Below are 27,037 nucleotides of genomic sequence, written 5' to 3' on the forward strand. Positions count from 1 at the left end.
TCCCTCCAATGAACATTCAGGACTGACCTCCTTTAGGATGGACTGGTTGGATCTCCTTGCAGTCCAAGGGACTCTCAAGAGTCTTCTCCAACACCACAGTTCAAAAGCATCAATTCTTCAGCCCTCAGCTTTCTTCACAGTCCAACTCTCACATCCATACATGACCACTGGAAAAACCATAGCCTTAATCAGACAGACCTTTGTTGGCAAAGTAATGTCTCTGCTTTTTAATATGCTATCTAGGTTGGTCATAACTTTCCTTCCAAGGAGTAAGCGTCTTTTAATTTCATGACTGCAATCACCACCTGCAGTGATTTTGGAGCCCCCAAACATAAAGTCCGACACTGTTTCCACTATTTTTCCCATGAAGTGATGGGACCAGATGCCATGATCTTAGTTTTCTGAATGTTAATTAGTAATTGCCTCTTATTCAAGAGTAATGGTTATTAATCACGACACAGGGAGGTCTTCCTAAACATGATACCTTAGACATAAAGATTAGGATATGAGTAAAAGTTTTAAATACGAAGTGTTAAAGCTTCTGTATTAAAAACAGTTTACCTTAAATGCAAGTAAAAGTTAAAAGCAATCTGGGAAAAAAATACTTTCAATGTTTGACAGACAAGGTCGATACCTTTAAAATACAAGCATTTTTAAAGCCATAAGATATAAATGAGAAGACATCAACTCTTCCACTTCTTTACAGTATCTTCTCAATCAAATTGCAGCCCATGTTAGGGCTTCACCAGGATGCTGGTGCTGCGGTGCACGAGGCTCCTATGTCAAGGCATCTCCGAGACCTCTTAATTAATGAAGAGGAAAATGGGGGGAGGCAGAGGGAGGAGCCAAGGGACTCCGTAAGGTGGAAATCTTCAGGTGGTTGTTAAGAAATGGGATGAATAAAATGTACATTTTATTTAGAGCTGAGAAAAGGAACACTATCGGAGCTTGGGTGGACCACGTGGACCCCGATGATCCCGAAACATTAAAATGCCCCCAACAAGTCTGCTCTATTTAGCCCAGTTTGGAAGAACTTTTTAAAAGCTGGAAAGCAAAGAATTGAATGAGAACCCTGACCTAGCATGGCCTGGGGCAATCAATAGTCAGGCAGACAAATCAACATGAAAATTTGACAAAACAGGATCCTTCCTTAGGCTCGAGCTCCAAAATCTAATGCACAGGAGTGGGTAAAACAGTCTGGGGATGAGGGAGCTCATTTGTTTAATTTGGCTTTTGTTTCTCTTGCCTGAGGAAAAGTATCTAGAAAGGTATTGCTGAGACTGATGTCAAAGAATGCACCGCTTATGTTTTCTCCTATGAGTTTAATTGTTTTAGGCCTGACATTCAAGTCTTTATTTTATTTTATTTTTTCATAGGAAACTTCTCTTTATTCCTAAAAGGTGACATTTTTCAAATCCTGATGTTTGAAAAACCTAACATGAGTCTTTAGCTGTGTCTCCATCACATTATGCATCCTGACTTAAATGGAAAAATATGTATTTCTTAGCTACACAAGGACAAACATTTGCAAATATCCATAGCACTGATGGTTCCAGTCACCTGGAACCCCATTCTTTAGTTTTAACGGTAGTTTTGTTAGTTAGGCACAGTTGATTAAATCATCCCCTATTAGTGATGTAAACTCAATCTCCAGCCCCTCTCACTTAAGAAGTCAGTGTTAGTCACTCAGTCATGTCCAACTCTCTTTGACCCCATGGACTGTAGCCCACCAGGCTCCTCTGTTTTTGGAATTCTCCAGGCAAGACTACTGGAGTGGGTTGCCATTCCCTTCTCCAAAGAAGAAGTCAGGAGTGCGGCTAAAAGTTCCAATCCTCTAATCAAGGCTTCCTCTTTCTGGAAACTAGCTCCCATCCTTAAAGCTATCTAGCCCACCACTCTCATTCCCCAACAATCATGTTAGCATACAGAAGACACTATTATCATGCTAGCGACGACAAGGATTTTAGGAACTCTGTTCTTGGATGCAGGAACAAAGATCAAATGTATTTTTTACTATACCATTGCTATCCTAATGAGTATGATGTGGTGTGTCATTAAAGTTTTTGGCATTTTTTTAAAGATATGATTTTATTTATTTATTCTTGGCTGGGCTGGGTCTTCGTTGCTTTTTGCTCTGGCTTTCTCTAGTTGTGATAGGCGAAGGCTACTCTTTATTGTGGTGATCGGGCTTCTTATTGCGGTGGTTTGTCTCACCAGCTTCAGTAGTTGCAGCGCTCAGGTCAGTAGTTAAGGCACATGGGCTTAGGTGCTCCTTGCGTGTGAATCTTCCTGAACCAGGGATTGAAGCCGTGTTCCCTGCACTGGCAAGCAGATTCATGTCCATTGTGCCACCATTTTTGTTTTTTAATTTTTATTTTATATTGGAGTATAGTTGATTAACAAATGTTGTATTAGTTTTAAGTATACAGCAAAATGAATCAGTTATACACATACAAGTATCAATTCTTTTTCAGCTTCCTTTCCCTTTTAAGTTAATACAGAATGCTATACAGTGGGCCATTATGGTTTTGATTTGCATTACCCTAATGACTAACTCCAGGAGTTGGTGATGGACAGGGAGGCCTGGCATGCTGCGATTCATGGGGTCACAAAGAGTCGGACACGACTGAGCGACTGAACTGAACTGAACTGAATGACTAATGATGTTACGTATTTTTTCATGTACTTATTGAGTGCATGCTCAGTCACTCAGTCGTGTCTGACTCTTTGCAACCCCATGGACTGTAGCCCACCAGGCTCCTCTGTCTGTGGAATTTTTCCAGGCAAGAATACTGGAGTAGGTTGCCTTTACCTACTCCAAGGATTCCTGACACAGGGATCAGACCAGGTCTCTTGCGTCTCCTGCATTGGCAGGTGGATTCTTCACCACTAGCACCACCTGAGAAACCTGTGTATCTTCTTTACAGAAAAGTCTACTCAAGTCCTTTGCTAATTTTTTTTCTGCTGTCATTGAATATATATTCAATGTATATTACATATATTCTTTATATATATTCTGGATATTAATCCCTTATCAGATACATGATTCACAAATACTTCTCTTTTCTGTAGGTTGCCTTTTCATTCTCCTGATAGTGTCATTTGATGGACAAAAGTTTTTAATTTGATGAAGTAAATAAAATTCATCTTTTTTTCCCTTTGGTGTTACACACAAAAAAATCATGGCCAAATCCACTGTCATGAAGATTCCCCCCATGTTTTCTTCTAAGAATGCTAGTTTTAGGTCTTTCATTTAGGTATTTCATCCCTTTTGAGCTAATTATTGTATATGGCATAAAGTAAGGGTTTAAATACATTCTTTTGCATTTATTGAAAAACCTGTCCTTTCCCAATGAATTGTCTTGGCAACCATGTCAAAAATCATTCACTCTTGTATGTGAGGGTTTACTTTCATTGTCTTGGACAAACTTTAAAAAAAAGTTTTTAATCCTTTAGATCATTACTACCTATAAAACACAACTTAAGTGAAAATCTTTTTGTATTAACAGTGACTTTGCTGAAACGACAGCAAGAAACTTAATTTTAGAGAAAAAACATAACTTCTAATGCTATACATGTCTTCAGTATGTTAGTCAAATATGGCTGCTACACAACAAAACCCAGAAACAAGCAATATTAATTTAATTCAGTAGTCTGATATATAGCTAGTTTTCATTTAAAAACCATAGCTTTATATATCATGTGTGGAAAATTGTTAATTCATAATCTTCCTATTACCCTTGAAGACGACAAGTTAAAATTCTACATAATCTCCTGCTCAATCTTCCTCTGTAACTCAGCTTGCTCCTTGCAAAATCTGGATCACATAGTCTCAGAAAGTGGGGACTTACAATACTAGGAACTGGAGCTTATCTCGGTCATCCTTGTCCTGCTCTTTGCAATTGTCTAGCCCCTGCAAACCTGCTTAATCATGCCTGTCCATGTAAAGGTCAGGCATCCCCCTCCCCATCTTGACCACTGTTCCTGTGTGTGCAAAACCCCTTAGTTTAAACCAGCCTATTAGCTGCTAGTGTTGCTCACTATAGTTTGTGTATAAAAACTCTGTAACCCCTTCGTTCCGGGCTCAGAGCTTGGAGTGTTAACTCCTCTGGGCCTGCTGGCATAATAAACCTGAGTTCTCCAACCCTCTGACTCTGGGGCTTGGTTTCTCGATTACTGGTTTCTGCAGCACCTTTATCAAATGATCATCAGCATGTCTGTAACTATCATTAACTTGTCAGAACAAGGTTAAACAGTCTGTATATTCTTTGAATTGAGTTCTCAATTTTCTGAAAGCGAACACTCAAAGAAATCCATCCCCCTCCCTCACTCCACGAGATGAAACATCACTAGAGAGTTCTAGAAGAGACATTCTCTGACATTGTCATTAGTATTCTAGAAGTTTCAAATGGTAAAGCGTAGCATCTGACACTGTGAAAGCTCCAAACGTGGCATTTCCATTGTGATATGATGCCACTAGGCAATGCTTCTATTCTGTCAGCTGTTTTCATTTCCTATACTTTCGCATCTATGCCAGGGCCCCTCATAAGCAGTTAGCTGCTAAGGCGCTATTCCTGGTCCTGGGCAGAGCAGCTGCCGAACACCCAGAAAGACGGACTTGAGCACTAGTTACAACCTCTTCGCCGCGGCATCCCCACCAGAGGGCGCCCAAGCCTCGCCCGCCGGCCCGCGGCACCGAGGAGGGCGCCGTGGCCAATGCGCAGGCGCAGACCCGCCTCCTCGGGCGACTCCGCCTCCTCACTCGGCCCCGCCCACGCCCCGCCTCCCCCCTCCGCCCCCCGGAGTCGCGCGGCGGCGACGGAAGCATGGAGGGCGAGAGCACGTCGGCGGTGCTCTCTGGATTTGTGCTCGGCGCGCTAGCCTTCCAGCACCTCAACACCGACTCGGACACGGTGAGCCGAGGGCGGGGGCGGGATGCGGCGTCGCCTCGGAAGGGCCCCCCCCCAGCCCCCGCGCTTGGGAGACCTCCGGGCCGCCGCTGCTCGGGGCCGGCCCGTGGGCTCCCCGCCGCCGCCGCCCAGGCTCTCTGCCGTCGGCGCTGCGTTCTCTCGCTCCCGGGCGGCCCTAGAGGTGCCTTCTCCAGGTTCAGCTCCCCTCTTGGAACCAGTGTTTGCGTTCCCGTGCCTCGCACGCCCCCGTGTTTCTCGGCAGTCCCCCTTTTCTGGTCGAACTCGGTCGTGAAGGAATAGAAAGTTCACACAGCGTTCCCGCCGCGGCTGGGAACGTTACGGGTTAACTTGCTCCTCGCTCCCGACCGCGGTTTTCGCAGACAACTCGGTGTTTCCCTTGCGGAGCCGCAGTTGGGCACGTTTGCTCAAATGGATGGCTCGTAAAGGAAAGATGGATGATGCCACCGGTGGCTGTTTTGGCGTCAGTCTTAGTACGCGGAAAAGATCTGTATCGGGTATCTGACTTTTGTTTGCATTGTTGTCAAATTTGTTAAGCTATGGCCTCAGCTTTCGCTTTTATAAGCGTACATTTAAGTACAGCCTCCAATATGAAATATTTAAATGCTGATTTCACACTTTTGCCTAGGTTCAAGAACCTCTAGATAAAGTTAAGTGATGAAGTAGTTTTTGTTTTTTTAATTGAGCCTATTTTTAAAACTTTTATATTTATGGAACTAAAAACCAGTGTAAAACTTGGAGCCCGAGGAGTAGTGTCAGAGAGAGGAAGTGCTTTGTGTTAGTCGTTCAGTCGTGTCCGACTTTTTGCGACCCTATGGGCTGTATAGCTTGACAGGCTCCTCTGTCCTTGGTATTCTCCAGGCAAGAATACTGGATTGCCATTCCCTTCTCCAGGGGATCTTCCTAAACCCAGGAATCAAACCTAGGCCTCCTGTATTGCAGGCAGGTTCTTGGCCGTCTGAGCCAAAGAAAGGAAGTGCTTAGTAATTTGCTAAGAGGGTTTAGGGAATATCTGTACCAAACCTCATGATTTCTGCTAAGTGTTGTGCCTTTCATTTTGTAATAAAGGCTTGTCTTTTCCAAAACAGTATTTTGGCGCAGTCCTAATAAGGTTGGAATTGATAGCTTTTGTGTATGCAAATTTAAATTACACTGTAGCTTAACACCTAGCCTAGAGCAAATATATGATGATTTAAAATGCCTGTGGTTGTGGAAATTATCTTGACTATCTTAGTGTAAATATAAACAGAATGGGCTTAATCCTATGTAGCTTAAAGGATTAGCACTTGCCCGAAGTACCATCCTGTTAGGGCTTTGCTTCTCAGATCTTTCTCCTAAAGCCTTTAAAAGCTGGTTTTCTGGGTAGTTGTATTGTCTTCTGTTGTCTCTTTTCCAGGGGTTTGTCTAGAACACTATAGAGTGTAGAGTTCTGGACTGTTCCCCTTTGATTCTAATGAAGACTCACATTGTGGAAACATTGCTTTGTGTTCTTCTTTTAATGAATTTTTAAAAGTAGTCTTAACTAATTATAAAGATTAAAAATTCATTGTCAAGCACATTGGGTCTCTAAGTGTACCAAGAGAAATAATTGAATTCTTTGAAATTCACAGAAGTCACTGCTGTTGTGGCAAGATGCCTACATCTTAAAAAGAACCAAGCTCCTCTTTTATAAAGGACACTCTGATATTGATTTCCAGATCATTAATAATGAGCACAGTTCTTAATCTAAAAAGCCCATCTTGTGTCATTTCATAGCACAGAAGCCATCACTGACTCAGAAGCCCGTGCCATTGATGGTCGGGCTAGTCATTTGGGATGGTCAGTTATTGGCACTGTTCCTTCTACCTATGATTTTCTTACAGATAGGTGGTGGGTCAGTCAATAAGTTGTGTCCAACTCTTGTGACCCCATGGACTGTAGCCCGCCAGGCTCCTCTGTCCATGGGATTTCCCAGGCAAGAATACTGGAGCCAGTTGCCATTTTCCTTCTCCAGGGAATCTTCCCAACCCAGGGATTGAACCCGTGTCTCTGGTATTGGCAGGCAGACTCTTTGTAAACTTTCCTTACAAATGTGGCTTCCCTGGTGGCTCAGCCGGTAAAGAATCCACCTGCAATGTGGCGGATCTGGGTTTGATCCTTAGGGTGGGAAGATCTCCTGGAGAAGGGAACAGCTACCCACTTCAGTATCCTGGACGGAAGAATTCAGACAGAGGAGCCTGGTGGGCTACAGTCCATGGGGTCGGAAGGTGTCAGACCCAACTGGTCAGGACACAACTGAGCGACTTTCACTTACAAATGGGAGTCTTCTTTTCTAAGGCTAACTGTGCTGCTCTTCCTTCCTCAAACATTGTGCTCTCATTTCTGGCTTTAAGCCTTTTGTGCTTCCAAGAGTGCTAAAGTCACAGTGGTATTTAGTCTCTTCTAACCATGTTTTGGGCTTCCCTGGTGGCTCAGATGGCAAAGCGTCTGCCTGCAGTGCAGGAGACCCGGGTTCAATCCCTGGGTTGGGAAAATCCCCTGGAGAAGGGAATGGTAACCCACTCCAGTACTCTTGCCTGGAAAATTCCATGGACTGAGGAGCCTGGTGGGCTACAGTCCACGGGGTCGCAAAGAGTCAGACACAACTGAGCAGCTTCACTTTCACTTTCACCCATGTTTTTAAAACTGGTCATGTGTCCCATGTAAACTGGAGTGCACCTGGTCTTTTGAGTATACCCCAGTTGGTAGCACACACTTGCACATGTTGTAAAAGTCTCGGGAAATAACGGCTAATTAAGTGACTGAGTGGTAATCCTATTGGTGTATTCCATATACTGCTTATTATCTTCCTAGGAAGGTTTTCTCCTTGGGGAAGTGAAAGGTGAAGCCAAGAACAGCATAACTGATTCCCAGATGGATGATGTTGAAGTTATTTACACAATTGGTGAGTCACTTATTTCTGTGTCTCCTATTTTGATAGTTTATGCTGAAAGGGATCAGCATAAGTTACCTTGTTAAGGAATAGATAAAATTTTTAAAGGCAAATTTTAGAACAATATATTGCACTCGTTTCTTAAAGTTATGGCTATACCCTAAAGCAAGAAACAGTGTGAGACATAGGAAGCAGATTAAGATTACAAGATTCTCCTGGTCAGGAGACAAGGATGAAACAGTTCCTGCGTACACATAAGTGGCAGGAAGATGGTCCAGCAAAAGAAGGAACGAATAAGCAAGACCAAAAAAGGTAAAACAGGTTGGAGTAAAATGTAAACTGGTGCAGAAAATTTGGAAGATAAGAACTAAAAAAACTTATTGGTTAAATAACTGGAGTGTTAGTCATTCAGCCCTGTCCCAACTCTTGTGACCTCCTGGACCCCTCTGTCCATGGGATTTCCCAGGCAAGAATACTAGAGGGGGTTACCATTCTGTTCTCCAGGGGATCTTCCTGACCCGGCGATCGAACCGAGGTCTCCTGCGCTGCAGGCCGATTCTGTACTGTCTGAGCGTCCAGGGAAGCTCAGAGGTCAGGCCTTATCACCGTTGAAAGAAAATACAGTGAAGTCACGTCCGACTCTTTGCGACCCCATGGACTAATGTAGCCCACCAGGCTCCTCCGTCCATGGGATTCTCCAGGCAGGAATACTGGAGTGGGTTGCCATTTCCTTCTCCAGGGGATCTTCCCGACCCAGGGATCGAACCGGGTCTCGTGCACTGCAGGCAGATGCTTTAACGTCTGAGCCATCAGGGAAGCCCAGTTTGATAAGTGAAAAAAGTACAACCTACAGATGTTTACTTGAAAAATTCTTCTACAGCAGTTTGGTGTTGGGTTTTCTCATATAGATGAAGACTCACAAATTCTCCATAATCAGACTGATGTCTTTGATTTAAGTGACTAAGGAAATTTCAGGTAGTCTGGCTAGTATCTCCCTGAGGAGAAGCAATGCCATAGGAACTGTGTGAGGTCGGTGATGACTGTGACAGGGATCCTGTAAATGCTCTCTGACAATCACAGAAAGATGGGGTGCCTGGAAGAGCTTGCATTGTCTTGATGACTTTCCGTGTGATTATATGTGAGTCTTTCGCTCTTTTCACTGTTTCCTCCTGAATCTTGAGGGACCTGAAGGTTTGGAATGATAGAGGAAACACCATATTCATCTTCATACCTCTTTATGAATTGCTTCATATGCGATCTGTAATGATGTCTCATATAATAGAATCTAATGTTTGCATAGCATCTGCAACTACCAGAATTTAGATGTATTTAGATGTAGTATTTCTATAGACAGGAGAATAAAACTCACCTCTTTAGAGATGTTGAACATTTTTTCTCTAGTCTACAATTAACACTGACAAATCCTTTATGAAACAACCAGTTGGAATAACAGATAATTCCTTGAACAGCTACTTTTATCAATTGGGTAAAATTGGAGCATAACTGTTTCAGAACTCAGTGAAAATAGCAACTGTGACCTTGTCTTTTGTGTAGCCAGTGTTAAACCTAGTTAGAAAGAATATAGCATTCTAGTCACAAGTGAGGCTCTGGGTTGAAATCTCTCTGCCTGTTGCTTCATCTTTAAAATGGAAGGAATAATAACATCTATCACGTGGGTTTGTTGTCAGGATTAAATGAGATAACAGTAATGTAAATCCTGGCATGAAATGCTTGATATATGTTATTCAAGTGATCATTAATGTAATCATAACTAAACATTCTTTTTTTTCCCCCCAGACATTCAGAAATACATTTCATGCTATCAGCTTTTTAGGTGAGTAGTAAGAGCAAGTCAGAAATCCATTGTGAAAATTATTATCTGCAAGTGAATCTTCAAAACTAACAAAGTATCTTTGTTACAAGTTATACATGGTGGTACAGATTAAAATAAAGACTTTTTAAATATCTGAAAATTCACCTCTTCATTTCAGCCCTGTCTAATAGTTCTTTCTCTGTGTTTATCTGCTTCCTTCAGCTGGTCCTCACTGCCTCTCCCAGGTACCAGTTTACCTTGAGGATTGCTTTTCCTTCTCCCACCCATCACCTCATCGCATACTGTAAACTCAGTGACACATTCTCATGCATCAGCAGCAGCCCTTTTTTCCTACCTTTTTATTCCAGTTTATCATCTGTTTCCTCACTTCTGTTTTTTTAGTGTTACCTTTTGTCTATTAGCTGGTTAGGTTCTTTATCTAGGCTGCTTCCTGTTGTTTTTCAAGGGTGGAAACCTACACTCTTAACCCTGCAGATAGTGGTAGTATTCTTAGCCCTGATAAGCTGTGATGTTGTTAAAAACTTTTCATTGAGGTTTATAATACATAGAAAAGTACACAAATCAGTGAACTTCCATAAAGTAAGCAACTATAACCATAAAACAATAAGGTGTGGTTTTGGTGAAATAGCTTTATGGTTTATGTGAATGGTACGTGAATGTCTTAGAGTCACACTGCATGCACCGTTTCCAAGGTTGTGTGAGAGTTGCGGTGGAGCAGAGTTAAGGTGAGAACCGCCCCTGGAGGCCTAGTGTGGCTTAAACCGCTGTACTGGAAAGGGGCGCAGCTCCTCTCTGTTGCCTAATATACAGTGGGGATGAGAAAATACCTTTGGAATGAGGGATTCTTGGTGGAGATTCATAAAGAGTACCTTCTTGAGGAACTCTGGGGCAGGAATGGATTATGGAGGGAGAATGAAAAAAAAAAAGTGATTCAGTATCTCCTGGCAACCACTTTGCGTAATTAGACCAGCTTTTAATAGAGTCTTAGAGCTGAGGACGCCGTCTGATCCAGTGATAAGGAACCCATGCCTCAGCCTTCTAGGTTTACAGAATTGTGGGGCAGGGGACGGGATAACTAACAGGTAGCAGTAGGACAAAACTAGAGGAATTCGGATTTCTTAAGTTCTAATCCCACAGCATGCTGTCCTGTTTCTCTCTGGTTTTAAATGATATAGGTGCACATATTAAAAACAGCCTTTCAATACCATACTTCATGGAATCCAAGCTGGATAAGCCTTCGTACTCAGTTTTGTATTCTGATACACAGGGTGGCAAACTGTGGCCCCATAAATAATATGGCCATCCATAAATATTATATTTTTTAAGAGTTAAAATGATGGACGAATATCTAACAGAGACTGTTCCTCAAAGCCTAAGATACTTACTTTTCTGGCCCTTTTACAGCAAAAGTTTATCAACACTGCTCTGATACATTGTTTCTTAAAGCTTGCTACTGAAATACACTGATTCTCTTAACTCAGAAATCTGGGGGAAATCTGGAAAACAGCCCATTGAAGCCTGAAACTGAAAATCACTTTAAAAAAAATTAAGCAGTTTAACATGAGTTCTACTGCACAATGTATTTCTACAAAAAAAAATGCCCCCCTTCCCAAAAGCGTCGCATAAATTAGTGCTTGCACAGAAGATGTACACTGTTGTCCTGCTACTTCTTTTACACTCTGGTATGTTGCCTTGTTCCCCAGTTTGAGAAGCTCAGAAGTGAATCATCCCAGAGAAAACACAGGAATAAACTCTTGTATTTAGATTTTTCATGTTGGAATGAATAGGTGAGATGGAACAGTCTGTTCAATGAGTTGAACTATTCCCCTTTAGAGGTAGAACACTTTATTTTGTCTATTTTGTAAGTTGAAAAAGTATATTGCCTATTAGGATATATTATTTCACTTTTATGTAGCTAAATTTTTTCAGGGTACAGACTAGAGTTACCAGTAAAAGCCTATTACAGTGAATAGTATTTGTCAGGAATTTGGCATAACAGATATCTCATCATTGTTGATCTTGATGGAAGTTAAAAAGGAGGAAGATATTTGCCAGCCCTGGAGGGGAAAGAAAGTTGGAAGTCAATGCTTTAGAATCTTGTAGAAATACTTTTCAGTTCTCCCTACATTTCCTATCTATATTTAACATTCCAGCTACAGAACAGAGATCACTAAACTAATACCTGTCCCTTCCTCGATCCCCCCAGAAGACAACCAACTCCCAAAGCACTTCTCTTAATTTAAGTGTAGCTTTTGGAATTAGCAGTGAATAAATTGTTTTCTTTTTGTTTTGCTTCATTACACATTCTTTTGTATGTGTCATTATTGTAAAAAAAAGTTTTAGTATGTAAATTGTGAACTAGCTATGTGAACTTACAAATACCTGTATTTAATGGATAGTTTGTTTTGTTTTAGGTTAAAAAAAATGTGGTGCCCATACTTATCCCTTGAAGTTTCTCCATTCCTTTTCCTTTTTAATTGCTTATGGACCACATATTACTACCATTTTTAAGTCTGTTCATTTGAGAACTTTCTCTCCTATTTATTTTAGAACTTCAACTCACAGGTAAGTAAGTCTATGAATGTTGGGTTGTTGGGCTAGGAGTAACTAAAATTAAAAGTGCCAATAAAATCATGCCTATTTTTAGTTTATTTCAAATGCCTTTAATTTTATCTTTTACAGCTTTTATAATTCTTCTGGTGAAGTAAATGAGCAGGCACTGAAGAAAATATTATCAAATGTCAAGAAGGTATTCCCTGATTTGCCTTTTCTCTTTTTGTATTATATGTATTATTTTAAGCTCCTGAAAATGTATAATACTTTGACAGAACTTTCAAGCAGCATGTCTTCACAGTGTCTTCTATAAAGCAGGTGAGGAACGGCTTGTTCTTTCCAGAAATTCAGAGGGGTTTCTCTGAAAGCAAAGCTAGTCATGAAGAATCTTCATCTTGTTCTCTCCTTCTCCTGGCTGTGCTGGCTTACCTAGTGTCTCCCTTTTCTCCACCCCCACCATGCCCCTTCCCACACCACTTCTTATGGACTCAAGTCACTGCCGTCCTTTTCCGTGGCTGCAGTTAGTTTCTCCTATTGCAGGGATGGTTTCCCACACAGCGCCTCACCCGGATCCTCCCCAGCCTGCTTGGTGTTCAGTTAAAACTTGCTGAATGATCAAAAAACATTTTTGTTCAAAGACAATATTTTTTTCTTGGTACTTATTTCCCCTTAAAACTTCTTGATCTCTTAGTCAAGAATAAAAGTAGATTTATTAAAGGAAGTTTCTTTCAAAAAGCATCCCTTGTTGAAAATGCTTGAGCTTTTCCTCCAATTATATTTGGGTATTTAAAAATGTACCTGTAAATAGCTCGGACATGGAGGAACCTAGATGGCCATCGACAGATGAATGGATAAAGCAGCTATGGTACATATATACAATGCAACATTATTCAGCCATAAAAAGGAATGCATTTGAGTCAGTTTTAATGAGGTGGATGAACCTAGAGCCTGTGATACAGAATGAAGTAAGTCATAAAGAGAAAAATAAATATCATATATTAATGTATATACATGGAATCTAGAAAGATGGTACGCATGAACCTATTTGCAGGGCAGCAGTGGAGACTCAGACATAGAGAACAGACTTATGGACACGGAGGGGAGGGGAGGAAAGAGAGTGTAGGATGAATGGAAACAATAACATGGACACAGACACTACCATATTGAAAATAGATAGCCAATGGGAATTTGCTATATGACTCAGCAAACTCATACCCAGGCTCTGTAATAACCTAGAGGGGTGGGATGGGGTGGGAGGTAGGAGGGAGGTTCAAGAGAGAGGGGGTATATGTATACCTATGGCTGATTCATGTTGATGTAAGGCAGAAAACACCACAATTATAAAGCAGTTATCCTTCAATTAAAAATAAATTTTTAAAAATGTACTTGTAAAAATGTTTTCGTTTTAAAATAATTTTAATTTCCTCAATTTAAACATGCAAACATTAAAAAATTAGTTGCTGAAACTGTCAGAGATCTCCAAAGTGGTAGTTTTTCTCTTAGTACTAAGTTTCCAGTGAATGAGATTTTTCCCAGTTTGAAGAAAAAGGTTTAGTGATACTAACAACACATTTGTTTAGCATGTTATAATTTACAAAACCCTTTCATATGGTCTTAATCTTGCAACGAAATCTGTGATAACATGCCTATTGTATAAATTTCAATTAAAAGCTATTGGCTTCAGTTAACTTCCTTAGCAAACCAAGGATCCAGACAGAAGTTAATTAGTTTTCATTGACATTTTCTTCATTTAAGTTTTGACTAAAGATTAAGATTTAAGATAGAAAATGCCATCAGAGAACTAGAGGAAGTTAAGAATTTTTCCTTTAATCCATATTGAATAAAATTGTAGCCCTGTAACTGAATGGGAAGTAATTTAACTGCAAGTCAGTTTGCACACTATATATAAGGTTAAAGCATATTCTTAAGTGTATGTTCTGTTTATTTAGGCCCCAAGTCTTGCTGAATATTAAGAAAGCCATTTTTAAGATTGTCAGTTTTACTACTTAATTATGACAGTAAGACACATAATAATTGTAACCATGAAGGTATACACCTGATATATTATTTTCTTTCAGGATGTGGTTGGTTGGTACAAATTCCGACGTCATTCAGACCAGATCATGACATTTAGAGAGAGACTGCTTCACAAAAACTTACAGCAGCATCTTTCAAGCCGGGAACTTGTTTTTCTGTTACTAACACCAAGTATAATAACGGAAAGCTGCTCTACTCATCGACTGGAGCATGCCTTATATAAACCTCAGAAAGGGTAAATGTTGGCCAGTTACTGGCTCTTTTCAGATAACAGAAAAATGTGCTCAGTATTTTCATTGTACTATTTATGGCTTACTGTTTTTGTGTATTGGCATTAGATTGTCACAGTAATTCTATTTGGTCTGTTTTAACATTGGTTCTTTATAGATGGGAAAATGAAGGTCAGATAAGGAGATTAGAAGTCCAGTATGGCAACCCACACCAGTATTCTTCTCTGGAGAATCCCATGGACAGAGGAGCCTGGTGGGCTACAGTCCCTGGGGTCATAAGAGTTGGACATGACTTAGCAACTAAACAGTGGAATGATGACTTGTGTTTCTGACACTGAGAATTTGCTGTTATTTGCCATAAGGTGGAAAGCATATGCATGCTTTAGGTATCAGTTGCTAAGGAATATAATGTAGTCCGGAAGCCTGTGTACCTGAGCAGCTTTTCTCTTAACCTCTGCCAGGAAACAAAGTGTTTCTTTTTCTTTTTTTCATTTATTTTTATTAGTTGGAGGCTAATTAGTTTACAGTATTGTAGTGGTTTTTGTTATACATTGACATGATGTACAGAACAGAATCTTGGACTCTGTAGACAAAGTGTTTCTTGTTGATCCAGCAAAATGAGTTAATAGGACTCTTCACAGGAAATATAGACAGCATTTTCATGGAGTATGAAAATGAAGTTCACAGTACCAATAAAGAGTAACTATATCATTCATGAAAGATAGGAAGAATTGCAATGGTAATACCTTATTTTCACGTGTGGTGATCAGTTAAGATAGCCATTAAATATTTTTTCACACAATAATTGTACACTGTGCACATCTCACAATTTTTAAAAGCTACTTGCCTCAATAAATTTTTCTTGGGTAAGTAGTAAGAAATGGGGTTTTTGTTTGTTTTTAAATCTTGTAGGGAAAAGGCAGTCTATACTAATAACTAGATGCTAGCCTTTCACTTTATTTTAAATTTATTTTAAAAATTATATCTTCAGACTTTTTCATAGGATACCTTTAGTGGTGGCCAATCTAGGCATGTCCGAACAACTGGGTTATAAAACTTCATCTGGTTCCTGTACATCCGCTGGTTTCAATCGAGCAGTAAAAACACACAGGTGAGATTCCTCAACTGCTTTCCCAGTAAACTTAACTCCTATTCATTTTTTGAAGTTAATTTTTTTTATTACAAAGAGAATAAAAATGGAAGGAAAACTAACTAATGGCCACATTCCTCAAGTTTATTCACGTAAACGAGACCTTTAACTTCTCTATTTCCTTCCAGCATGTGTCCGTTTATCAAATATGAAAGGGGGGTGGTAGTGTACAGCCTACATATTGTGACATATTTACTCTTAGATTAAGGAGCTAGCCTCAAAATAATAATTTTCTAAGTTAGCAGTTCAGATTATAAAGGCAAAAAAATTATATTGGATATTAAATAAAGAAAAATAAGGCTTTAGTCAAGACTCACAGTGTCAACTGTGGAACTGCAAGTTTTGTGAGCAGTAAGGGAATAATGAATGTCAGGAATCACAGCACTGGTACTGTGGGGTACTTACTAAATGTAAATTTTATGAGACTAATGAACTCGATTTTATTTATTTTTGTGTTCCCACAGTGGTTAACAGTGTCTTATTGAAATTGAATACCATGTTTCATTGATTTTAAGACACAAAATTTTATATTTATCTCAATCAGGGGGTTTATAAAATATGCTTTAGAATTGTTTTTCTTTTATATATATAGTGTGTGTGTGTGTGTGTGTGTGTGTGTGTGTGTATATATATATATAATGTTTCCTTTTTCAATCAATGATGGTTTGAACTTAGTGAAATAACTGACTGATGGCATTGCCAAGACAGATCCCTCCTCTACCCCTCTCCTTGAGTCTTTGTCTACTTTCACTTAACCTCTCTTTTTGAGTCCTGGAAGTAGTATTTAGGAGGCTGAAAAGTTTGCTGAGGTGAAGATAGATGAACTAGGTTTCCTGGTTGGTTTTGCTGTATACAAACAGGTTAACAAAATGATGGTCCCTGCAAAGCCAATAAAAACAATCTTCCATTGTTCCTCAACTACAAAGAAGTTTTTTCATTGTATTATTAAAATGAGTTCTGTACATTTGCCTGGAAGAAATGGTAATTTTTTTTACAGCTCTCAATTTTTTAAAGAAGATGGATCTTTAAAGGAGGTACAGAAGATAAATGAAATGTATACTTCTTTACAAGATGAATTAAAGGTAAGTTAAACATTTAAAGATCTCTTATAGAATAGACTTGTGGACACGGCCGGGGCAGGGGGGTGGGGGGCTGCGGGGAGGAGAGGGTGGGGTGAATTGACAAAGTAGCCCTGAAACATACACATTCCCATATGTGAAACAGATAGCTAGTGGGAAGTTGCTATGTAACAGCAAGCTCAATCTTGTGCTCTGGGACAACCTAGAGGGGTAGGATGAGGGTTGGGGGGTGGGGGTGGGAGATTCAAGAGGGAAGGGACATACATGTATTCATGGCTGATTCACATTGTTGTATGGCAGAAACCAACACAACATTGTAAAACAATTATCCTCCAATTAAAAAATTTTAAAAATCTTTTACAGAGTTCATATCACATTGATCACTGAATATATACTCTGGGACAGCTTCATAGTTGACTAGACATAAGTTTTTGTATTAGTTTAGCTTCATTAACGAAGACCTCCATCACAGTAACCTACAGAAATAAAAGTTCATTCACACGGTGTCTTGGCTGCATTCTCTTCTAAATGTCATCTTCATTCTGGGGTCCAGCCCTTAATGTGGGGCAAGTTCATCTTATGACAGGGAAAAGAGCAGCAAAACTGGTGGAAATTCACAGCAGCTCTTAGAACTTCTGCTCAGAGCTGGCATGTCACCTCCGCTCACATTTTACTGACCAGAGGATGCCATGGTAGTAGGCAGGATATATGACCCTTTTACAGGATCAAAAGGGGAGCAAATATTTGAGAACAAAACAGTCTGCCACAGTACTGAGTTGTCTCACTGTGTCCACTCAGGTCCCTTGAGAAGTAGACGTCAATACGGGAATTCAGACATGCAAGTGGTTTGTTAGGCCTCTGAAGAATAAAGCGGAGGGCCCAAGAGTGGCAGGGAGACTTGCCATGTTAAGTCGGACACCTGAGAGAGGAGACAGGGAAGAAGGGTGAGGGGGATAGGAAGAGCTGTGGACTACATGGCCAGAAAAACTTCAGCCAGATGATGCAGAGTCTGAGCAAAGGTGTCCTATAGGAATAGACTGTCATATCCTCACTGTGCTCAGTCATTGGCTAAGGGAGGCCCGGGGGGAGCATGACCTAAGCGCGAACACAGTAGTGGAACTAAAAGGATGGCAGCAGGAGCCATCGGTCAGCTCTGCTTCCTGCAGATGGGGATCTGAGTAGCATGCTCTGTGCCCACCACACTCAGGATAGCGCACCAAGAGAAATGGGGTTAGGTTAATACATTTTACACACTAGTAATATTGTACTTCTTTTTTTTAATATGAATGACATGACAGAAACTTTGAAAATAGAGAAACATCAAAAGTCTTACCATTGTAACTGAACTGTTTGCACTTTGTCACATTCTTCAGTTTTCCCCTAACATATACATGCTTTTATCCTGTGGACAGTGATGGGGACATAGAAATTTGTATCATGATTTTTATTTGATGTATCAAGTAATTTCTCATATTTTAGTTCCTTTTAATAGTATATTTCTTAGAGCGGCATATTAGAACTCTTACGTTAAAAAGTACCAACTTGGGCTAATTTAGGGAATGGAGAGGTCTGTGAGAGGAAGAGACGGCAGGTCACTGAGCCTAGGAAGGAACTAGAACCGGGAGCTTGAACGCCATCTGGACTCCTGTGTCTGCACACTGGTTTCCTTGTCTCTACGGATCTTGTTTCCTCACCCACTGGCTGACGAGAAAGCAGCTAACCTACAGCCTCTGCATTTAGATCTCCTCTGTTCGAGAGATTAGGACTTGGCCAGTTGGCTGCCGTAATATTTCTGCTTGGGTCGGGCTGGTGAAAGGTTGCTGGTGAACTCTTAGGGCAGGATGCGTAAGTTCATGAGAAATAGGCTGGGTGGAGAAGTGCCATAAAGTATGCACGAAAACAGGCTTACTACACTACAGTTGGAAATTGGTTATTTTTCATCTGATAGTATTTTGAGAACCATCATCATATATAAATTTTTGTTTCTTATTTAAGATACATCCCCAAAATGAAATCACTGAATCAAAGGGTGTTAGTACTTAAAAACTGATGACACATTTAAGACCATTCTGCATTTCAAAAATAGCTTTACAGGAATTGAAATCATCAGTTGTTTTATTTTGTAATAGACAATTTACTTTTTTCATATTTATTGTTTGTTTCTTAATGTTACATGTTTGCAGTAACTATGCATCTCAAAATAATTTGTTTCAAAGCAAGTTAAATATCTTTTTTCTGTGTATTATCTAGGAAATAACTTGAATGATAAAACTGTGTAAGTGGGAACTTATTCCTTCAGAAAACTGCAAAATAAAATGTTAAAGGGAAATAATCGATGATACAGGATTTTGTATTATTTGTGAACCTAGACTGTAGTAACAATTTGGAACTTTAGCTATGCCCTTAAATTATTTTACTTTGCAGAGTATATGTGAAAAAGTGGAACACAGTGAGAGAGCCGTAGAAAAACTATTAAATGATGTAAATAGATTAAAAGGAGAAATTAAAAAAAGAAAACAAGCACAGATGCAAGCAACACGTAAGTAAAAAGTTCACGTTATCACTACTTTCTTTGCTTTAAAGAAAAATTCTCACTGATTGGAATTATGGATGAGGTGATTGCACTAGCTGATGAACTTGCCACCTGAGGATTAAAAATAACTTCTATTAATATTCTTAAACCCCACCCAACAAAGAACATGGTACAACTGCAGCTATACTATCTTGATATTAAGAAATATAACTTTAATTTCCTTTTAGCATAGTGTGACATACAAATTTGGGATTATCATTTTTCTTAATGTAGGTAATCTGGTAGAATTCTTTAAAGTCCTTTTGACTTTACTTACAAATAAATACAAGAGCTTTGTAGTACAGATCCCGTATGTTGAACTGTTTGCTTGCTTGTTTAGGAGAGAAGAATGTCCAAAAAGACCCTCAGGAGAACGTTTTGCTTTGTCAAGCTTTACGGACCTTTTTTCCAGATTGTGAACTTCTTCATTCATGTGTTATCTCCTTGAAAAATAGGCGCATTTCTGGAAGTAGCTGTACTACCACCCACCCTCTCGGTGGGGTAGACAACCTAACCCTAATGGTGGAATACACAGACTTTCCTGAAGCTAGTCCAGCTCGTAGTGCCCTGCCGGTGACCAAGCGGAAAGCCTCAGACACGGATGATGGGTGGCAGTTCAAGAAGTCACGACTGGGAGAGATACAGACTAGACCCTCTAAAACAGATACCAGTAGTAGTAACCAAGAAAGAGCATCCACAGTGAGCAGCCCAGAAACAGATGAAGAGGTTGAGAGAATGAAGGGTTCTGGTGAATATCCAGAGTCTCCTACCTTCTGATTCTTTTGGGCCAAAAGGAGATTTTTGATCAGCGGAAGGGGAAAGCCGGATTTTTTTTTTTTTTTTTTTACTGTGTTCAGCTCTAAGAATTTGAGTACAGAACAAGCCTGGTAATGCAGTGTGTTTGGATCAGCACTTGTTCAGTTAGGTGAAAAAGCCCATTAAGTGGGACCCATATAAATATGAATGGTGTCTATCACAGAGATTCTGTTTTAACATAAAGCAGAAGCATATATTCATTTGTCAAACTTTTGTCGGGCCAGGAACATTTTTATGACTGTACTGGGGTTCCTGGGCTTCCCTGGTGGCTCAGGTGGTAAAGAATCTGCCTGCGGTACAAGAGACCTGGGCTCAGTCCCTGGGTTGGGATGACCCCCGGAAGAAGGGAAGAACACCCATTCCAGTATTCTTGCCTGGAGAATGCCACAGACAGAGAAGCCTGCCATTCTACAGTCCATGGGGTCACAGAGAGGGGAACACACCTGAACAGCTAACACTACTGGACTTCTGTGTGAATCACATCCATTACTTAGGTAAGCCCCAGTTTTAGTTTCTTTAAAGACGTTTGCAAAGCAGCCTAAGCACAAAAGGCTACTAGGGTTTTTTCATTTCCCACTCCCAATCTTATTTGTCTTAACCACACCTAATTTGACTTTTTTTAAACTTAGTTGCCTTTAATCAGGTCTTCTCAAAGCATTTTACTTGGTTTTCATTGCAATAGTAATGTCTTTTTAATGCTTATATTCATCAGTACAAAAACAGAACTGACACAGATCTGGGAACAAAAGAATTGATTCTTGGTAATACAGAACTCAACAGATAAAAGAGAGTTGTGGGCTTCCATGTGGTTTTTGAGGAGGATGTAAAGCCCCTGTTCAGTGAGTTGGTTAAGTGGAGGTAGGTTAAGAGCACTTTTATGGTTTGGTTTTTGTATGTCTTTTCCATAACAGAATTTCCCATGAAGACACATCACATGAAGCCTTCATGTTTTATTCTCTGGGTGAAATGTTGAACCCACACATTGCTCTTCCATCAGTGACTTCCTAAGTGATGGTTTTTTTAATATTAGCTGTGAATTTGCTGTCATCTTTTATTTATGTGTTAACAGACATTAGTTACTATGGGGCGCTTATGGAGCCCACATAGTACCTGGGATAATGTGTACAAATCATGAGTTGCTGTTGGGATTGCTTCACTGGTTACTTAAGCAGCACAGGACAGGAGAGGAAATAGGGTTTTGTCTGAGCCCTAATTTTAAAATAAGCTTGATGTCCCAACCTTCAGGGAATGAGGAGAAAAAGAATGCTTGTAAGACATTTCTCATTCTCTGTCTTTTGGGGATTTGTTTGTATTACTGGAGTAAGAGATGTAGAACAGATTGCGTATGGATCAGCTTATTTAGAGGACACTACTAGTTTATGATAGACTAGTCCAGAGCTGAGTGTTGGGTCCTGTGACAGACTGCACTACTGGCCATCCCCATGGGACATCTGCAGAGAGAAGACGCCTGGTCCCAACCAGGCTTACTTACCTGCTTGTTAGGAAATCTTCCTTAACAATTTCAAATTCACACCCTGTCCTGTGGGATTTGTACATTACACAAGCATCCCACTGCCCTGCACCCATACTCTACAGTCCTGTTTACAACACAAAATCTGGGGATAAAGTCAAATTCCAGTACAAGTCAGCCCTGCTGTGTTTGACATCACATTGTCAGCAGTGTGTTGTATGAACTGTTTGGGGGGCCAGATTTAAGTGAAGACTCCACAGTAACAATTTTTTAAATGTATGTGTATGTTAAATGTAACAAGTGTTAACATTTTAAAATATATGTGTATGTAAATATGACAAGTATTAACATTTTATTTTATTTTTAAGTATTAACATTTTAAATAATCTGATTTACCTAGTGAGCATTCTGATATGAAGAGGAAGCCTCACTCCTGAAACACCTTTTACTCATCCCAAATTACTGTAAGAATTAAAAACTTAATACTTCATAGTTTGACAAGATTTAGCCTGTTTTTCTACTCAGTGGTTATTAAATCTTATAGTTTGAGCCAGTATTAGCACCACACAACCACTTATTGCAAAATATGTTTATTGGTAATAACTTTATATAATTTACTCCCTATATTTGATGTTACAAACTTTAGGGTCTTTGAGATAGGCAGGATCCTTGTATGTGACTGGCATAAACCCTGTGAAGAAAGAATGAAAGTTCTTCACAAAAGACAATGAGCAAAATTTTGTTTAGCATAATTCAGTTTTTCAGATGCTCTTACCCAATATTTGAGCTCTCTTAATTGCTTTTGTGATTTCTTTTTGTTTCTTCCCACAAAGACCTATAAAAGAAAATACTTTCTTAAATGCCAACATTCTTAATGCCAACATTCTTAAATGCCAACATTCAAAATGCATGACAGTTAGGTCACAGAATGGCTGGAAAACTGTATAAAGCCTTAGAATAAGTATCTTGGGCTTTGTGGGCCACAAGGTCTCTGTCATCATTAATTCTGCTCTTGTAGCTCAGACACTGTGGAAACTAAGCTATTTAGCAAGTGGCAGATCCGATCTGGCCTGTAGGCAATAGGCCCCTGGTTTAAATGAGAGCCTGAGGATGACCACAGTATATTCCAGAACAGCAAAGCCCGAGTTCTCTCTGTTGTCACCTTATATAGTTAACTGAGTATAAGAAGATACGCAAAATAATTACCCTTTCAGCCTCAGAAGAGACTTTCTCAAAGTATCCATAGTTTTTGGTCTAATAGTAATTTGTGGCAATATTTGAAAATCTGCCCGTTTTTTTAAATAACAGAAGTAGGTTTATCTACATTTAAATTGCTGTAATAGAAAACAAAATACCTGTTATGTGCCTTCCATAAATGCATCCAGTAAATGGAGAAATAAACTGGGATAAAAGCTGGTTTGAGTTATATTTGGAAAGGAAAAAAATTATATGTTAATACACTTGTATTCAACCTTGTGTACATTTCAAAACACAAACCTTATGTCACCTTCAAGCTATAAAAGGCTTATTAATAAATTTTAGACAAACTTCAAAAATACAAATAAAAACACTGAGTTATGTTCATTCTATTAACAGGTCATCTTTTTTAAGTAACTAAAGTAATTGCGAAAGTTAACATCTCTTCCCCAGTGTGTCAAAAAAAAGTCTATACAACAGATGAATGAGCATGTTCTTTCAGTGCTAAAGCTGTTTTTTTGACTTTTCCATAGATAACTTTTCTAAAGCACTGCTGCTTATAACAAGGTACAGAACATCCCATCTGTCATGATAGTCCCATAATATCAGACTATAGTGAGGTCTTCAAGATGTACAGGTATATCAGGCCATTTGCTGTTACTTATGTTTTATTAATCCTAATACTTGCATTTTACAGTTTCTTGGATTTTCTCCCACCAAAGAAGCTATCACTTTATACTACTATCAGTATACTTAACTCCGACACCATCTTCTTCCCCAAATTTGCCACTTTTAATCTGCTGAGCGCTCGACAACAGATAAAATGAATTCAGTAGTGATACTGGTGGTGAGGTACGGATAGCAACTTCAACACAGGAGCTTTTCCCTAACTACTCAACTCCAGTGACTGAGAATCACTGCCACAGGGAGCTACTGTTAAGAGGTTTGGGGTGAAGCAAAAAACAAGAAACACTGAGATGATTAAGAGTAAATGAAGGACAGTCAAGAGGTTCCTATTTTAATAAAATAGCTGCCTTATACATAAAAGTATAACCAGATTTGAAATTATGAAGCTGAAACAGTCACCCCTACACAAAGCCTATTATAAAAGCCAACTTGCTTCTCTACTGTATTAGTAAAAGAGCAAAAGTCCCAAATCAAGTATCACAGTGAAGTAAAACCAGATCTCACCTGTACATTCTTATAATCTACACGTTTTTCACACAAGATACATTTTTTCAGAGGCTCCTTATAAGGATTTTCCATTGGAATAGGCTAGCATAAAGGAAGAAAACAAAAATCTGATAATGCGTTTTGTGTTAACTTTGAATCAAAAAAACTTAAATCTTAGGGTACCACATTTAAATCTCTCCAAGGGATTAGTTGTACCTTTCTCACTGTGAAAATGAATAAATAACAACAGCTTGGCTTAGAAAAGAAAAATAAGAGTTATTTCTGAAAAAGGCCATTTTAAAGGTTTGCGTGTACTCATACATATTTTGTACAAATATCTTGTTTTAGTTTGGCTAAGGAGGGATTAATTGATGGAGGACGATTCTGTGAAAAATACAATCTTTGGAGAAAAAAGGGTTTATCGGAGGAAAAAAATAAAATCCTCAGTAAGTGATTAAAAATGCTTTGCCCAGATTGTAGGTGACTAAAAATTCTTATACTTAAGAAAGACAGCACAACAGATAACATATGCAATTCTTAAACTAGTATAATCTCTAGATCCATCCCTACACTTCTCTAGATGTTTCACTGATATTTTTGTTTTATAAAAAGACAATGCCCCCATGTGTGTGCTAAGTCACTTCAGTCGTGTCCAACTCTTTGTGACCCATGGACTGTAGTCCGGCTCCTCTGCCCATGGGATTCTCCAAGCAAGAATACCGGAGTGGGTTGCCATTTCCTCCTCCAGGGGATCTTCCAGACCCAGGGGTTGAACCCACGTCTCTTATGTCTCCTGCATTGGCAGGCAGATTCTTTACCTCTGTCACCACCTGGGAAGCCCCAGTGTCTCCACAGGTTATGTAATACTTCCCAGATTTATTTTTTCTTTTTTACTACAATTTTATAGTAGTATAAAATTGTTTTATAACAATTTAAAACAGTCCCAGACTATTTTATAAGTTTGTGCCAGCCTTTTTGGTTTTTCTTTGTTCATTACTGCTTCTAAAGCTTCCATCACACGGCCTCCGTCCTAAAATCACTTTTAGGTGTCTCCAGTATACAGATTCTGAATCTAGAAATGGCTTTGAAGTCTTCAGCCCCTGTAGTTGCACAAAAAACTTCAAATAAATGGGACGTTGTGCCTTTTTCTGAGGAACCCTTAGCTCTCATGAGAGTCTCAGTGGGATTTAAGGACCTAAAGAGAAGCTCTAGTAATTTCATTTACTCTCTTGACTATGGTATGAATTAGATGACCAAGATGGATGCTCAAAGGGACTATAGGAGTTCTTTTGTTTCTTCCAATTCCTCAAATGTTCCTAATGCAACTTGCATTCAACTCATGTGTAATGACTATTCCTTCTCTATGTGTTTCATGTGGTCTAACTAGTATCAAATTGTCTTTGTATGTAGCAAGAAAAGCTATACTGCCTAAATCCAATGCTAGTACTTGAAATCCATAAAAAACATACATCTACTGTTTAGAAGAAACTGTATTTAACGTCCTGGTATAAAAATTTAATGACTAAGATAAAAATAGAATTGAATTTGAAATGAGGACAGGGAATCAAGGTATGGATAAACTTTGCACAACCCCTTTGTTGGACTTCCTGCAATTACAGCATGCATCAAAACTACCTTTTTAAATTCCCAAAGCACGTATCTAGAAAGAAAAATATGGTGGTGTTGCAGAAGTCATGCTTCTTGCAAAGAATCTAGGAATTCGCTTACCTCAAAGTTCACTTAAGTGACTACTCATCAATAAATTTCCCTGGAGAAGGAAACGGCAACCCACTCCAGTACCCTTGCCTAGAAAATCCCATGGACGGAGGAGCCTGGTGTCCATGGGGTATCTCAAAGAGTCAGAACTGAGCGACTTCACTTTCATCAATAAATTACAATTTTCAAACTCAGATTAATGAGTATCATTTTAATTGTCTCTGTCCTTCAGCTGAATTCTAAAAGCAAAGACATAATCTGGGCTTAGTTGCAAATGCCTTATTAAAAGGAAGAAAAAAAAATTCTTACCAGGTCCTCATTGCTGGTTACCTGTTCATATTGTGAACAGCTTCTCCACAGCACTGCAATTAAACAGAAACAGCAACAAAGTATTTTTTTGTTAGCTCAGCAGCTAAGGAAAGACTGTGTTTCTGTTGAGGCAAGATGAACTACGGGACATAATGTAAAAGGTTTATATTCATTATTACTAACAAAGTAAAATAAAGGGCTTTTAGGTTTGAGGCAGTGGTAGACTTAGGATAAATATGCTTTCTGGGGCGTATGGAAAAGGGCATCTATACCCCTAGCCATACAACCTCTCACCTGTTCCTGAAATTTATTTCCCGTGGGTAGAGACAGATTTTAATGCAAAACTGAAAGGCATTGTCATACCAAAGGGAAAATGAAAACAGACTCTACAAAAAAAGCCCAAAGCAGATAAAAGTGCCGAAGTGATAGATTCCGTGGCCTATGTCACAATTTCGCCCTGATCTGGGGCCCTCGGATATCTGCGATTTGCTGCTAGATGACTCTGAAAATGCTCCTTCCTTACCAAGTCTACCTGAAGATCTTGGGCAAGTCCCTGCCTCTTTTCGAGAATCGCTCCTCGTACGTTAAAACACTGTACTGGACGGCATCTCACGCCCTCTTCAGCTTTAAAATACTAGTCAATTAAAACACGGGCCATTACAGATGCCCACTTCTTTTGGAGAAACAATCGCCTAAACACCGGCGTCCTTTAGCTAACAGCGACGACTCCAAAGACCTAATTAGAGCTAAACCAATGGCAGCAATGCTACAAAAGAGCCTAGGATATGGAGACTTTACCTGCACGAGTCCCGGGATTTGTGAGGCAGACAAAAGCCGCTGGGAAACGCGTAAACTTTCTCTTCCCTAGCCCACTGCAGAGAGCTACCAGAGAAGCCATGGTTCCTTGCTCCTCCCCTTCCTTTCCTCTTTCCAAAAACGTCCTGACAAGTCCCTTCCGGTGTACTTCCCCTAGAGGCCCGAGGACTCGGTTCAAAGGTTCCGCAGTTTGCCGGGAATCAAAAGAGCAGGTGGGGTTTTCAATACGCCTGCGCAGTACCTTC

The 27,037-nt window shown here is 39.7% G+C and overlaps 2 protein-coding genes and 1 pseudogene across 8 annotated transcripts; 1 reads left to right on the top strand and 2 right to left on the bottom strand.

The window, feature by feature from the left end:
* Positions 1–4,792: 4,792 nt before the first annotated feature.
* On the top strand, positions 4,793–25,862 carry ABRAXAS1 (abraxas 1, BRCA1 A complex subunit). Of its 6 annotated transcripts, none has more exons than XM_043906300.1 (9): positions 4,793–4,913; positions 7,761–7,851; positions 9,637–9,673; positions 12,356–12,422; positions 14,305–14,498; positions 15,485–15,604; positions 16,641–16,725; positions 19,147–19,261; positions 19,635–25,862. In XM_043906300.1, the coding sequence occupies exons 1-9, from the start codon at positions 4,827–4,829 to the stop codon at positions 20,069–20,071; spliced, it is 1,233 nt and encodes a 410-aa protein (XP_043762235.1). In that variant the 5' UTR covers positions 4,793–4,826; the 3' UTR covers positions 20,072–25,862. The 6 variants fall into 6 exon arrangements, with proteins under 6 accessions (XP_043762235.1, XP_043762238.1, XP_043762237.1 ...); XM_043906303.1 differs by having other exon boundaries at positions 4,802–4,913; positions 7,765–7,851; XM_043906302.1 differs by having other exon boundaries at positions 4,808–4,913; positions 15,497–15,604.
* On the bottom strand, positions 8,697–9,156 carry LOC122696660 (annotated as a pseudogene).
* On the bottom strand, positions 22,156–26,930 carry MRPS18C (mitochondrial ribosomal protein S18C). Of its 2 annotated transcripts, XM_043906307.1 has the most exons (6): positions 26,775–26,929; positions 25,977–26,029; positions 23,970–24,053; positions 22,937–22,994; positions 22,357–22,416; positions 22,156–22,272 (listed from the first exon to the last, which is right to left on the bottom strand). In XM_043906307.1, exons 1-6 carry the CDS (start codon positions 26,872–26,874, stop codon positions 22,196–22,198), a joined length of 432 nt encoding a protein of 143 aa, XP_043762242.1. In that variant the 5' UTR covers positions 26,875–26,929; the 3' UTR covers positions 22,156–22,195. The 2 variants fall into 2 exon arrangements, with proteins under 2 accessions (XP_043762242.1, XP_043762243.1); XM_043906308.1 differs by lacking the exon at positions 23,970–24,053 and having other exon boundaries at positions 26,775–26,930.
* Between the last annotated feature and the right edge of the window lie 107 nt (positions 26,931–27,037).

The sequence above is a fragment of the Cervus elaphus genome, chromosome 6, assembly GCF_910594005.1.
Source record: "Cervus elaphus chromosome 6, mCerEla1.1, whole genome shotgun sequence".
Classification (NCBI taxonomy): Eukaryota; Metazoa; Chordata; class Mammalia; order Artiodactyla; family Cervidae; genus Cervus; species Cervus elaphus.